The sequence below is a fragment of the Diabrotica virgifera genome, chromosome 8, assembly GCF_917563875.1.
Source record: "Diabrotica virgifera virgifera chromosome 8, PGI_DIABVI_V3a".
Classification (NCBI taxonomy): Eukaryota; Metazoa; Arthropoda; class Insecta; order Coleoptera; family Chrysomelidae; genus Diabrotica; species Diabrotica virgifera.
Genome location: NC_065450.1, coordinates 164,997,762 through 165,013,321, shown reverse-complemented (window position 1 = coordinate 165,013,321; position 15,560 = coordinate 164,997,762). Strand labels below are relative to the sequence as shown.

The following is a 15,560-nucleotide window of genomic DNA, read 5'->3' as shown; positions in this document are numbered from 1 at the left end:
GAGCTCATGCCTCTCAGGAAATATTCAAGAATAAATAAAATAAAAGTTTAATTTTGACACCCTGTATTTCAGTTATTATCAACTTTGGTACTAAGGTAAGTTAGCTTAAATAGACCTATTTTAAGCTCAGGAATCTAAGGTTAAGTTTGGCCCATTCTTTACCAACCACCCTGTATAAAAAATCATTATCGAAAAAACGCTGTAAAGAAATAAAAGCACTGACCAAAGGACATCACACATATCTTATGGAATATGTAAGGTCACTTAAATGCCATAAAATGTACATGAAAAGCTATAGAAATGGCTGGATTAAATTATGAAAAAAATATTCTAATTCTACGTTGAATGGTCTTAGTTAATAGGGAGTTTTTGTGCACACAAATACGTAAACGTAACCCATCTTTTTGACATATACGCTTGCGCATTAATGGTTGAACTCCCGTATCTCGATGCGTATTACCTAAAGTAGCGCTCTGATACGTACGTGAGAACGCATCCCTATCGAGACGAAAGTCACCGAATGCACACGAGGATCTTGCCCGATTGGCGATTACCTACCAATGGCTACCAAATGAACATTTCATCAGCGTACTACCCGTTTATAAATATTTAAGGTTATATTGGTTATTGGTTTAGTCTAATTGAGTAAAATTATTCTGTGTTTGTAATTGGAAATTGGAACTTCATAATAGATTTAAAATTTTATTGTTTTCAAGTTGTCTATTAATAAAGCAAAACAAACAAATCTTGTATTAATTTAAGAAATACTGTGATCACCACAATTAATAACTTGATAAATAAATGACCTAATTTCTGTAAAATTTTCAAATAAATATGAACAAACTATTTACATTATACTGGAATTCTGATGTAGGTACAATAATTTACAACTAAAAAGTAGGTATAAACAAAAATAAAAAAATTTTAACCTAAGGAAAAATAATATTTTTATATTTAAATAGAAGCAATAAAAACCATACAATTTCATCATTCATTTATCTTTTTTTACATTTGTATATTAATTGTATATTGTGTGAACATTGTTTTATTTTTTTAATGTCAACGGAATTTAAAAATTACTTTACGATTTGCTTTACGTTACGTTAAGGCAGTCACAAAAACTACCTATTTTAACGTTCATCCTCTACGACACGTTAGTGGCTTTACGTATACGGAGATGCGTACGTTACGTAGCAACAAAAACTCCCTAATAGGGAATTAAACTGATTATGAGTAAATCATCATCTTTTATATATTTTACCTAAAAAATCTAGTTATATATTATTATATCTGATGAGTTTATGGTCATGTACCTACCTGTTGAGCTATCTTCTCTCCTGCTTGACAAAGAAGAAAAATTGACCCAAAAAACCCAAAAAAGGTTATAACAGCTCCACTAATATTCTCCTACAATAAAAAAATGAAAAGCTAAAAGCTATACTTTATAATTCAATAAATAGCCATTTTCTCGTGGAATTTTGAGAATCAAAGTTGATTTCCTTCATTATTTCATTCATAGGAGATTCTGACCAATAGAAAGCTACAGAAATAAAAATTAAACTGATTATGTTTTAATGATTTTAACTTCCAATCGTATAGTAAGATATTTGATCACGTGTTTAATTCTCTCCAATCAGATTAACATTATACTGATACTTATCTACTGTAGAAAATTCCTGATAGAATTTTTTTAAGTAGATTGTTTCTGTTTAATGGCAACCAGTTTCCTTGTTTTGACAACTGTCACATTTAAGAAAATATCCATAATATACGTATTAAAAAATAATCTTACGAATATCACACGACAGTAAGAATAAATAAGAAAATAATGCTTCATTTTTACTCAAATTTGTTGTCATTGCGGGCAATAGCCACTCGAGCCCTGCGGGCTCTCGTGTCTATTGTCAGACAAGAAATTTTCGAAAAACTGTGGCCTTATGTTCAATTTATTCTCACTCTCTTGTGATATTATACCCGATAATTTTTGATTATTTCATTCATAATAGATTCTGGCCAATAGAAAGCTACAGAAATCTAAATTAAGCTGATTATTTTTTGATGATTTTAACTTACAATCGTATAGTAAGGTATTTGATCACGTGTTTAATTCTGTCCAATCAGATTATAATTATACTGAGACTTATCTACTGTAGAAAATTAACGTTAGAATTTTTTAAGTAGATTGTTTCTGTTTAATGGCAACCAGTTTCCTAGTTTTGACAACTGTCACATTTAAGAAAATATCCATAATATACGTATTAAAAAATAATCTCACGAATGTCACACGACAGTAAGAATAAATAAGAAAATAATGCTTAATTTTTACTGTCAAATTACTGGCAAATTTGATGTCATTGGGCAATAGCCACTCGAGCCCTGCGGGCTCTCGTGTCTATTGCCAGACAACAAATTTTCGGAAAACTGTCGCACTCTCTTGTGATATTATACCCGATAATTTTTGATTATTTCATTCATAATAGATTCTGGCCAATAGAAAGCTACAGAATTCTAAATTAAGCTGATTATTTTTTGATGATTTTAACTTACAATCGTATAGTAAGGTATTTGATCACGTGTTTAATTCTGTCCAATCAGATTATAATTATACTGGGGTGTAATGCTAGTTCGCCTCCATGTGGTGCACCCTGGGTAACGCTAAATGAACTAGCAAAAATTTGGCGGCAGACGAACGAAAAACAAAAACAATATCCTGCCAACATCACAGATCACAAATAGAAATCTTATCTATACGTAAACATACGATGGGAACAAATAAAGGTTCTTCTCAGAACCAACTGACTAGAGATCTCGGACCGTGTATCCGAGTCTGTCACCTTAACATCGAGGGCATAAGCCAGGCAAAATGCCAAGTGTTGCAAAAAATCCTACACGATAACGACATTGACCTGGTTGCCATACAAGAGACCCATACTGAAGACAAAGTCCAGCTTGATTTAAGGGGAAAGATACCTGGCTACGATTTACTGGGAGCCACCTATGATAAACATTACGGCGTCGCAACCTACATTCGCTGCAATATATAAAATGGTTTCCTACTTTCTGCTTCCAATGAAAATAATATACATGAAGTAGTCACCAAGATTGGAGATATTACCGTAGCTAACATATACAAACCTCCAGCCACTACATGGAACCCAGAAGTGCTAAAGACTCATCCACATCCTACTATATACATCGGCGACTTCAACAGCCACCACGAAATGTGGAAGTACACCACGAATGATGAAAATGGGGAGGCACTAGTAGAATGGTCCGAAGAGCAAAACACATATCTAGTTTTTGATGCCAAAGACAGAGGAACATTTAAATCAGCTGCATGGAGAAAAGAATATAACCCAGACCTATGTTTTGTCTCAAAAGATACCAATGACAGACCACTAACAACTGCGAGAAGTGTCCTTGCAGACTTCCCACATACTCAACATCGTCCGGTGCTTATCACCATCGGAATATCAATTCCAATAATTAGATCATATCCTCGACCCAGGTGGAATCTTAGAAAAGCAAACTGGAAGAAGTTCTCTGAACAACTAGACCGGACCTTGAGCTGGGTCCCTCCAACCAGCAAATATTATGAGAGGTTTGTGGGCGCAGTAATAAGCACTGCCAAGAAAACCATCCCTAGGGGGTATCGCAAAGAATATGTGCCTGGATGGACTGAAACATGTGAAGACTTATACACGAAGTTTCTCGAAAGTTGTTACCGAGAAATAGCCGACGAGCTTTTACACAACATCGATACAGCTAGACGCCAAAAATGGATAAAGACTGTCGAAAACCTTGACTTCAAAAAATCAAGCCGGCAGGCATGGCCCTTGTTGCGGAAAATTAGAGGAGCTAACCAGCTGGAATCTAGAGAGTCTAAAATGTCTCCTAACAAGGTTGCCTCCCATATAGTATCTCTATCCAGAGCTTCACGAGATCGAACACATACTACCAACGTGAAAAGAGACCTAAGGGCATTAAAACAAATTATGAACAGAACGAACTCCGAATATTCAGCAAGAATACTTATTTCTGAAATCACACATGCGCTGAAAGAAATGAAATCAGGTAAAGCACCTGGCTTTGATGGTATCCATCCAGAGTTCTTGATACACAGTGGTGCATACACGAAACAGTGGCTTGCAATGTTCTTTAATGATATACTTCAGTCAGGTAACATTCCTTTCTCACTTAAGCGAACAAAGATAATTGCAACTCCGAAACCGGGCAAATCAAACGATAAACCAGAAAACTACCGCCCCATAGCTCTACTCAGCATGGTATATAAACTATTAGAAAAGCTTCTCCTCAACAGAATTAGTCACAGGATACTAGAAAATGTCCCCATTGAACAAGCTGGTTTCCGCCCTCATCGAAGCTGTACGGACCAAGTGCTGTCATTAACAAATTTTATAGAAGCTAGTTTTCAAAAGAAACAAAAGACAGCAACAGTATTTATAGATCTAACAGCAGCATATGATACTGTTTGGAGACAGGGATTAATATATAAACTGGCCCGCATTATCCCCTGCAGAAAGATAATTAACCACATTGACAACATGCTGACCAACAGAGCCTTCCAGGTTATAATGGGAAAGGAGACGAGTAGACAGATGAAACTTAACAATGGTCTTCCACAGGGTTCTGTCCTTGCCCCTTTACTTTTCAGCCTCTATATTGCTGACATGCCTGAAACCGAATCTCGGAAGTTTGGATATGCTGACGACTGGACCCTTGCAACAAGCCACCAATCTTTAGAAACTACAGAAATCACTCTCACGAATGACTTATCCATCCTCAGCGAATACCTTAAGAAATGGAGACTACAGCCAAGTACTACAAAAACTGAAGTATCAGCTTTTCATCTAAACAACAAGTTGGCAAACAGAGAATTGCGAGTGTATTTTAATAACAAGCTGTTAAAACACAATAAATACCCGAAATACCTTGGGGTTACTCTAGACAGAACGCTCACATTCAGAGAACACCTGACGAAAACAGCAGCAAAATTGAAAACACGCAACAATATAATACAGAAACTCTGCGGCACTACATGGGGGTCCACAGCATTAACATTAAGATCCTCTGCTATTGGCCTGATATATCCGGTGGCAGAATACTGTGCTCCAGTGTGGCTAAATAGCAGGCATACCCACCTGGTCGACACCCAACTAAACCGTACTATGCGTATGATAACAGGCACAATTAAGCCCACCCCTACAATGTGGCTACCTACCCTTAGTAATATAGCACCACCCAACCTACGCCGCGAACATGCATTGGTTAAAGAATATAACAAAATAATGGACAGTCGCCAGCTTCTAGTCCACAACGACATCCCCGATATTCTTGGAAACCGTCTCCGATCCAGGTTACCCCCTCTACAATCTGCTCAAGCGCTGCAGCAATCCAACTTTGACTTAAATACCCGATGGAGAGAAGATTGGGAAAGTAGGACAGATCCGCATTACCATAGTCTACCGGACATCATAGGGAAACCTGGCGAATTTGAACGTCCCCGTAAGATTTGGGCAGCCCTTAATCGAATTGTGGACAGACGATCAGTCACATTGTTCAGGACTGCCCACACAGAGCATACACAGGCGACCCTATAGACTTTGTAATGGCAACCGAAGGGTCAATCGAATATATAAAAAAATTGGACATCTGTTTGTGATGCATTGTATAATGCATAAATCTAAATATATTCTGTGATATACTTAAGCCATACGCTAAATAAAAAATAAATAATTATACTGAGACTTATCTACTGTAGAAAATTAACGTTAGAATTTTTTAAGTAGATTGTTTCTGTTTAATGGCAACCAGTTTCCTGGTTTTGACAACTGTCACATTTAAGAAAATATCCATAATATACGTATTAAAAAATAATCTTACGAATGTCACACGACAGTAAGAATAAATAAGAAAATAACGCTTAATTTTTACTGTCAAATTACTGGCAAATTTGATGTCATTGGGCAATAGCCACTCGAGCCCTGCGGGCTCTCGTGTCTATTGCCAGACAACAAATTTTCGGAAAACTGTCGCATTAATTTCAATTTATTCTCACTCTCTTGTAATATTATACCCGATAATTTTTGATAATTTCCGTCGTCAAGTATATTACGTCAGATGCCCTTCGTTGCTACGAAAAAATACATTCAGTGACACAAATGACAATTAATGTTTTAAAAATTATAAAAGTAATGACTTTCAACCGTCAAATATTTATAAAAACTGTGTGTTTAATGGTACTTACATAAATAAATTACAAAAGCATTTTGGTTTTGAACAGTTTTATTCATGAAATAATCGCAACAAATTGCACTCGACCTCTGAAATTAATATAGAATTTTTGCTCTCGTGACACTTTGACATAATTTCACTCGCCTTCGAAGAACTGTGTGTTTAATTGTACTAATTTGTACTAATAAATTACAATAAAATATTTGGTTTTGAACAGTTTTATTCATGAAATAATCACAACAAATTGCACTCGATCTCTAAAATTATTATCGAATTTTTGCCCTCGTGACACTTATAACCTCGTGACTCTTAAAACTGTCAAAGTGTCACTCGCTAACCAATATGATTCTTGTCATTTGACATGTTCTTCGTGTTAAACTCATTAAAATGCCCAGTTGGTGATAAACACCAGTCTGATTTTTGCATGAGAGTTTAATGACATGGTAAAAAATTAATTGGAAGTTCTCTCCGACAAAAAACATGGAGCGTTTTCGTAGTCTGATGTTTCAAATTTTTGACCTGTTCCACAATTAAAACTTTCCCTGTTCCAATATTCATACATCAAAATAGCTATTAAAAGCGGTGTTAAACAAGGTTGTATCTTATCTCCTAATTTATTCCTTATGTTGGTAGACTGGATTATGAGGAAAGTAATAGATGATCGGACAGGCATTAGATGAAACTTTTTCAATCAGCTTCAAGATCTTTAAATTTGCTGACGACGTCTGCCTGTAAACAGAACACAGAACTCACATTCAAACAAAATTCGATAAGCTAACAGAGTACTCTGACATGATTGGTGTCCGGATAAATACAGAGAAGACAATAATTTAAAAAAATGTTAACCCGCAAATTAATAAAATAAAAAAAAGACAAGGAAATTGAAGGAGTAAAGAAAGCCACTTATTTGGGATCAATCATGGAAAGAAAAGGAGGATGCATGAAAGACTTACAAGCAAGAATATCGAAGGCACAATTCGCCTTCAATGCCTTAAATAAAATCTGGCAAACAAGTGAAATAACAGAGTCAATAAAAATCAGTATATTCAATACCTTTGTGAAAAGCATATTACTCTACGGAGCAGAAACTTGGAAGCACGACGAAAGCACAACAAAGAGGCTACAGACTTTTGTAAATAGGTCCTTAAGAAAGATCCTAAAAATTTACTGGCTCAATTAAATAATGAATGAAGAACTGTGGAAACGAACGAAACAAACCAGTATAATAGCAACAATCAAACAGAAGAAATGGAAATGGATCGGCCATACCTTAGGGAAAGATTCTACTAGCATCACAAGACAAGCACTCAAATATCAACCTGAGGGGACAAGGAAGAGGGGACGATGAGATAATACCTGGAAGAAAACAGTAACCAGAGAACACAACAGAATCGGCTTAAGTTGAACGTAAGTGAAAAACAATGCAAGAAACAGAGGAAAGTGGAAGGAACTGGTACGCAAATTAACCAGAGCATAAACACAAGAAGACGCGCTGAGTTGGCCACCAACCGTCTTAGTGCGATGCCACATTATGCGTTTTAACCGGATGCGTTTCCACCGCATCCAGTCAAAACGCTAATGCCCGATTTCACCAACGATACCTAAACGGTTGCCTTATTAAGTAATTCTTATCGATAGGAACTTCTTAAGTCAATACTTAGGAACAATCGCATTTCACAACTAAAAGAACTGCTTATCTAGGAAATGCTTTCCTAGGTATTACCTAGGGTACGTTTGAACTATTTTTGATAAATAAAAAGAAGAATAAGATGACATTTCCTTACTTTTTCGATTATTTGTCATAATTGTTTGTTTGCCAATTTGGTTTTATTCAGTTTTGTACTGTTATGGTTATTTTAATCAGTAGTTAGTTATTTGTGCATTAAGTTTGTATATAACAAATATAGTTTTGTATGTTATTTGTGTATGTACAGTGAAATGGAGGAAAAGAAAAGAGTTCTAAATTTCACATATTGACGAAAAATTGAAGTTAGTTGAATTGTCATTAATGAAATAATTTTAAATTAAATAATATGTTAAAAATTGCTTTTTGTTATTAATTTTTTAATTACACACTTCTAGTTATATCATGAATGGGTTTTTGAAACACAACACTAGTTTGTTAGGTAGTAGGTAGACTACATAATTTTGTCAACAGACTTGTAAAAAACTCCAAAGGATTTTCTATATTTTCCAACACGACATATTATATTAATAATATAAAAGAAAATACAAAATTACAACTAATATACCTAATATTACAGAATAACAGAAAAATTAAGGTAAGAAGCAAATTATTGACAAACGTCACAAATACATTAGTCAAAATTGTAAAAATATAACCTGACTGTCAACGATAAGTAATACCTAAACTTTAGGGATATCGAAATCCGTATCCTAACGCAAGGTAATGCTTAAGCGGTTTAGGTAATTCTTATCGTATGGTGAAATGCGTTTTAGAGTTAGGAAGTACCTAAACCCACTTAGGTAATTCTTAAATATTTAGGTATAGTTGGTGAAATCGGGCAATAGTGTGACAGGTCGGTCCGGTTGCGTTGTAAACGGATGCGTTTCCACCGCATCCGGTCAAAACGCATAATGTGGCATCGCACTTACACTATCGGCCAAGAAGCGCAGATGCGCCCAATACTCCACTAGGAATGATGGTCCAAGAGAGAGAGAGAGAGAGAGAGAGAGAGAGAGAGAGAGAGAGAGAGAGAGAGAGAGAGAGAGAGAGAGAGAGAGAGAGAGAGAGAGAGAGAGCGAGAGAGAGAGAGAGAGAGAGAGATTTAGTTTATTGCAACATCGGCTCTTAACACTCTTTAATTGGCTTGGCACTGTTAGGGCTCTATTAGTCTAGGTAACTGGTGGCACAATTAGTGGGCCCACCAAATTGTGAGCACGGGCAACTGGTGGCCGAGAATAGCCACCAGCAAAAATACTAAAATGAATTGGAATTGGAAAAATAATCAAATACAATTGGAAAATTGACCAATTTTAAGAAAAAAAGTTATTCTTCATAAAATGCCCTTAATAGTATAAAATATAAGATGCAACCATCAGATTCAAATTTTGTGAATTATATACGAGGTATGTCAAAAAAGATGAATTTCGCTCAAGAGTAAAGTATCCTTATATTAAACAATATCAAAAAATGTTTTATAAAAAGTTGTTCGGAATTAAGAGCTATGTTTGAATATGCAATTACATTCTTCTAATTAAAATATTGTGAACTGTAAAGGTACTTTACTCTTGGACGAAATTCATATTTTTTAACATACCTCGTATAGAATTTATAAAAGTTTATAAATTATGATTGCATCTTAGATTTTAGACCATATAAAGCTTTTTGTAAAAAATAACTTTTTTCGTAAAATTAATAATAAAATATTTATAGATATTTGTAATAAAATGATGTTGTGTATCCGTAATTAAAAAAAATGCATTTTTTTTTCAAAAAAATTGCAAAAATTGAATGATGTAATAAAATTAATGCGTCCCAAAACATAGTTTTTTTAATTCTTAACAACTTTTCATAATAAGAATTTTCGATGTTGTGAAATCTAAAGGTACTTTACATTCAATTTTTTTTGACATACCTCGTATAACATAGACTATGCAGAGCATTTTATAAAGAATATTTTTTTTTCGTAAAATTGATAAGAAAAAAGTTTCCCATATGGTTCCAAGTTATGTAGACATACTGTACCTATATATATAAAAGCTCAATTTTTTTAAATTTTAAAATTAACGTCACATTCGGATTCAGCGTAATTAAAAACAAAATAGAAACATTTTTGATCAAGGTAAAGTGATGAATTCACCGATATTTCTAAAATATAAAAAGAGCTTTTATTGTTTAACCTTCGGATGACCAAGTGGGGGAAATTGTGACCCCAGCGTATGTTTTTCTTTAATAAATTCAAAAGTATTTTTAATTTTTAACTTATTATTTTTTTATTTGACTTTAATATCATTCTAGATATCCTCATATTTTGAAATAAAAAAAATTCCCTATATTTTACAAATAAAAAATATATTCAAAGTTGATGTTTAGTAAAATAGCGTCTATTATGTGTAATTACAAGTAGTTTTACGCTAATGACGTCGACTTTGCAAAGTAACAAGACACTTACTCAACATACACAATACATATGACAGTAATACTCATGTTGACTGGCTGAATGACATAAAGTCCATGCCAAAAAAAAATTAAAAATTAAAAAAAAAAACTTTATTTTTTTGGTAATTGTCATTTTTGACATTTCTGACCTGGGGTCATTTCCCCCCCCCCCTTGGTCATCCGTGTAACAAAAAAAGGTTGGTCATCGGAAGGTTAAACAATGAATAAACAATTAACGGCTAAATCTGCGAGAAGAACTTTTTAATATAGCATATTTATAAATGAACAAAAAAGGTTTTAGAAAAATATACGCTTGTTAATAGAAAATATAGAAGTTAATAGAAAAGAAATACGAAGCATGTCAACTACAATACAAATGAACTAGTTGTGGCCGACACCAGACCCGGTTTCCCGGCTGGTGGACTGGTTCGGCCACCAGATCGACAACAATTTCTGGTGGCGCAACCAGTTGCCGTAGTCTAATAGGTCTCATTTACTTAAATGCCCCGTGACGTCATGAGTCACTGGTGGAACAACTTGGTGGCGTCACCAGTTGCCTAATATAATAGCGGTCTTAGGGCTCTATTAGTCTAGGTAACTGGTGGCGCAACTAGTGGGCCCACCAAATTGTGAGCACGGGCAACTGGTGGCCGAGAATAGCCACCAGCAAAAATAATAAAATGCATTGGAATTGGAAAAATAATCAAATGCAATTGGAAACTTGTTTGTTATCAATTTTACGAAAAAAAGGTATTCTTCATAAAATGCTCTTAATAGTATAAAATATGAGATGCAACAATCAGATTCAAATTTTGTGAATTTTATACGAGGTATGTCAAAAAAGATGAATTTCGCTCAAGAGTAAAGTTTGTTCGGAATTAAAAGCTATGTTTGAATATGCAATTACATTCTTCTAATTGATATATTGTGAACTGTAAAAGTACTTTACTCTCGGACGAAATTCATATTTTTTAACATACCTCGTATAGAATTGATAAAAGTTTATATATTATGATTGCATCTTAGATTTTAGACCATATAAAGCTTTTTGTAAAAAATAACTTTTTTCGTAAAATTAATAATAAAATACTTATAGATATTTGTAATAAAATGATGTTGGGTATCCGTAATTTAAAAAAAAAATTGCATTTTTTTTCAATTAGAATGATGTAATAAAATTAATGCGTCCCAAAACATAGTTTTTTTAATTCTTAACAACTTTTTATAATAACAATTTTCGATGTTGTGAAATCTAAAGGTACTTTACATACAATTTTTTTGACATACCTCGTAACATAGACTATGCAGAGCATTTTATAAAGAATATTTTTTTTCGTAAAATTGATAAGAAAAAAGTTTCCCATATGGTTCCAAGTTACGCAGACATACTGTACCTATATATAAAAGCTAAATTTTTTTAAATTTTCCAATTAACGTCACATTCGGAACAGCATAATTAAAAACAAAATAGAAACATTTTTGATCAAAGTAAAGTGATGAATTCACCGAAATTTCTAAAATATAAAAAGAGCTTTTATTGTTTAAACAATGAATAAACAATTAACGGCTAAATCTGCGAGAAGAACTTTTTAATATAACATATTTATAAATCAACAAAAAAGGTTTTAGAAAAATATACGCTTGTTAATAGAAAATATAGAAGTTAATAGAAAAGAAATACGAAGCACTTGATTACAATACAAATGAACTAGTGGTGGCCGACACCAGTTGCTCAGTCTAATAGGGTCCATATAACATAATGCTCCGGCTTGGTGGAGCCACCAGACCCGGTTACCCGGCTGGTGGACTGGTTCGGCCACCAGATCGACAACAATTTCTGGTGGCGCAACCAGTTGCCGTAGTCTAATAGGTCTCATTTACTTAAATGCCCTGTGACGTCATGAGTCACTGGTGGAGCAACTTGGTGGCGTCACCAGTTGCCTAATATAATAGCGGCCTTAGTCTGCCGTATGTGAGTCACGTCCTTTGATGTCTTGTCCATTGCGTTAGCAATGCTGTATACAGTATGGTGCAAATGTTTGGAATAAATTCGTTATTTCGTAAGCCAGTGACTTTAAGGAAAAATCCTGAAATAGGTCGATTTTTATTTTTGAATTATGATTCTTTGACATATAAATATATCACACTAGTCACATCATCCTTCTGGGCGTGATGATGTAATTGATTTTTTAATGAGACTATGAGTCATGTGCTAGCTCATTTAAAAGGTTATTTAATTCTCTATTCAGGAATATAAATATTGACATAATTATTTATACAGGCTGTCCAAGAAAAATTATTGTATATTAAATCAATTAACACAAAAAGAAGAATATATGTAATTTATTTAATTCAAAATGCATTCTACTGCTGTCAGAAAACAGACAAGAAAATGTTTATTTGATAAATATGAACATTGCTTTTCGCTATAATTCATTGTTCAAACTTTCAAGAGGCAGATGTTATTTATCCAAAAAATATTGCCCAAAAAATATTTTTTTTCTGTTTCAATCTTTTTAAGTTCCAATTCTCGATGACGCGTTATAGAATTTCGATTGGTATTTGACCAATGACTCGAGTAATATTGGTCTCTATCGCAGCCGGTTTATTCATGTAGACACACACCGACACAATAAAAAATAAAGTCCTAAAATTCAAACATATCAGAATATTTTTCTTTCTTAATAATATGTATTTTTAGACAATCAACGAAAACATACAAGTACAAGTCACCGTTAGGCAGGAGAAGTATAGGACGCCCAAGGAGAAGATGGAATTGCAACTTAGGGGCAGAATGAAAGGCACCGTTGAAAAAAAAAACAGGCAGTACTGCCTATATAAAAGAAGAAGAAGAACGAAAACATAAATTATCAGTAGTAATTACACGAGAGCTCTAAAATTATCGATTTGTATCCCGAATGGAAGTTTGAGACTACCTATTATTTTCACGACAAGAAAGGGAGTGAAATTATTTCAAAGTGTCACGAGGGCAAAATAAGTCCATAATTTTTAAGAGTTCTAGTGTAATTTGATAAGATTATTTCATAAATATAACTGTTTTTTTAAATCATTTTAACTAATATTTGATTGATATCTTGCCTGGTGTTATCTTTGACAAGTTGTAAAACATGAATTGTCATTACTGTCACTTAATGTTCATTTTTTCGTAGCAACGAAGAGCATCTGACGTAATACTTGACGACGGGGAATTATCAAAAATTATCAATAGTATTGCATAAAAGCTCTAAAATTATTATTAAAAATATTAATTTTAGAGATCGAGTGCAATTTGTTTCGATTATTTCATGAATAAAACTGTTCAAAACCAAAATTTTATGTAATTTATTTATCTTCTTCTTCTTCTTCTTCTTCCTCTTTATAAGCAATTCTGCTTGTTCATTGGCGGATTGATACCTCTATGGAAGGTTGTCGCTCCATCTTTTGCGCGGTCGGCCGATACTTCTTCTGCTGATTGGTGATTTATCTCGTGCTATTTTGACCACACGTGTCTCCCCCATTCTGGTTATATGGTTGTTCCATTCTTTTTTTCTATTTAGTGTCCATTCGTTTATAAACTGTACGTTACATTGTCTTCTAATATCTTCGTTCCTCTTTCGATCTCTCAGTGTATTTCCTGTAATTCTTCTCAGTACTCTCATCTCTGCCGTTTCCAGTAGTCTTTGTGTTGTGGCTGTATCGGGTCTTGTTTCTGATGCATATGTCATTATTGGTCTTACACTGGCTTTATAAATTCTTGACTTCATCTCAGTGTTAATATGTCGGTTTCGCCATATAGTGTTATTAAGGCATCCTGCCAATCTATTTGCTTTTTGTACTTGATTTCTCACTTCTTTTGTCTAGGTCTCCGTAACTTGACAATGTAATTCCAAGGTATTTTACTTCCATTACTTGTTCAATACTGATACCATCAATTTCTATTTTGCATCTGATTGGTTCTTTACTGATTACTAAAGTTTTAGTTTTTTGAGATGAAATTGTCATATTGGATTCTTTTGCTCTTATGTTAAATCTGTGGACTAATCTTTGCAGACTATCTTCATCTTGGGCTATCAATATTGCGTCGTCTGCGTAGCAGAGTATTTTTACTTCTTTGTTTCCCATTCTATATCCTCTTCCTTTGTTGACGTTTTTGATGATTTTATCCATGATTAAATTGAAAAGCAGAGGACTCAATGAGTCTCCCTGTCTTATTCCGCTGCCTATATCTACAGGTTCTGTAAGTTGTCCATCTATTCTGACTTCCATCTTGTTATTTTGGTAGATGTTCTCAATAGTTTTTATGATATCTAGAGGGATTTCTCTATTATACAGAAGGTGGATTACATCCCTGAGTCTTACTCTGTCAAATGCTTTCTTTAAGTCAATCAGACATAGAAATGCTGGTCTATTATACTCTAGTGATTTCTCAGTAATTTGCTTTATGACGAATATTGCATCTGTACACGATCTGTAATTTATTTATGTAATTAAAAATTGATAAAATTAAACACACAGTTGTTATAAATATTTTACGGTTGAAAGTCATCACTTTTATAATTTTTAAAACATTAATTATTGTCATTAATGTCACTGAATGTATTTTTTCATAGAAACGAAGGACATCTGACGTAATATACTTGACGACGAGAAATTATCAAAAATTATCAGTCTAATTTAGATTTCTGTAGCTTTTTATTGGTCAGAATCTCCTATGAATGAAATAATCGGGTATAATATCACAAGAGAGTGAGAATAAATTGAAAATAATGCGACAGTTTTTCGAAAATTTGTTGTCTGGCAATAGACATGAGAGCCCGCAGGGCTCGAGTGGCTATTGCCCAATGACAACAAATTTGAGTAAAAATGAAGCATTATTTTCTTATTTATTCTTACTGTCGTGTGATATTCTTAAGATTATTTTTTAATACGTATATTATGGATATTTTCTTAAATGTGACAGTTGTAAAAACTAGGAAACTGGTTGCCATTATACAGAAACAATCTACTTTAAAAAATTATATCGGTAATTTTCTACAGTAGATAATTCTCAGTATAATTTTAATCTGATTTTTTTAATCAGTATGATTTTTAATCACTGTAGTTTTTATTTCTGTAGCTTTCTATTGGTCAGAATCTATATGAATAAAATAATCAGTGTAAAATACAAAACACATCATTTAAT

The 15,560-nt window shown here is 33.6% G+C and overlaps 1 protein-coding gene across 1 annotated transcript in view; it reads right to left on the bottom strand.

Annotated features, from left to right (window-relative positions):
• Nucleotides 1-15,560, bottom strand: part of LOC126889578 (uncharacterized) — a 52,915-nt gene that overhangs the window by 26,028 nt on the left and 11,327 nt on the right. The window contains exon 3 of the mRNA XM_050657975.1: nt 1,318-1,407. Coding sequence (XP_050513932.1) covers nt 1,318-1,407 — 90 coding nt within the window. The remainder of the gene's footprint in view (nt 1-1,317; nt 1,408-15,560) is intronic.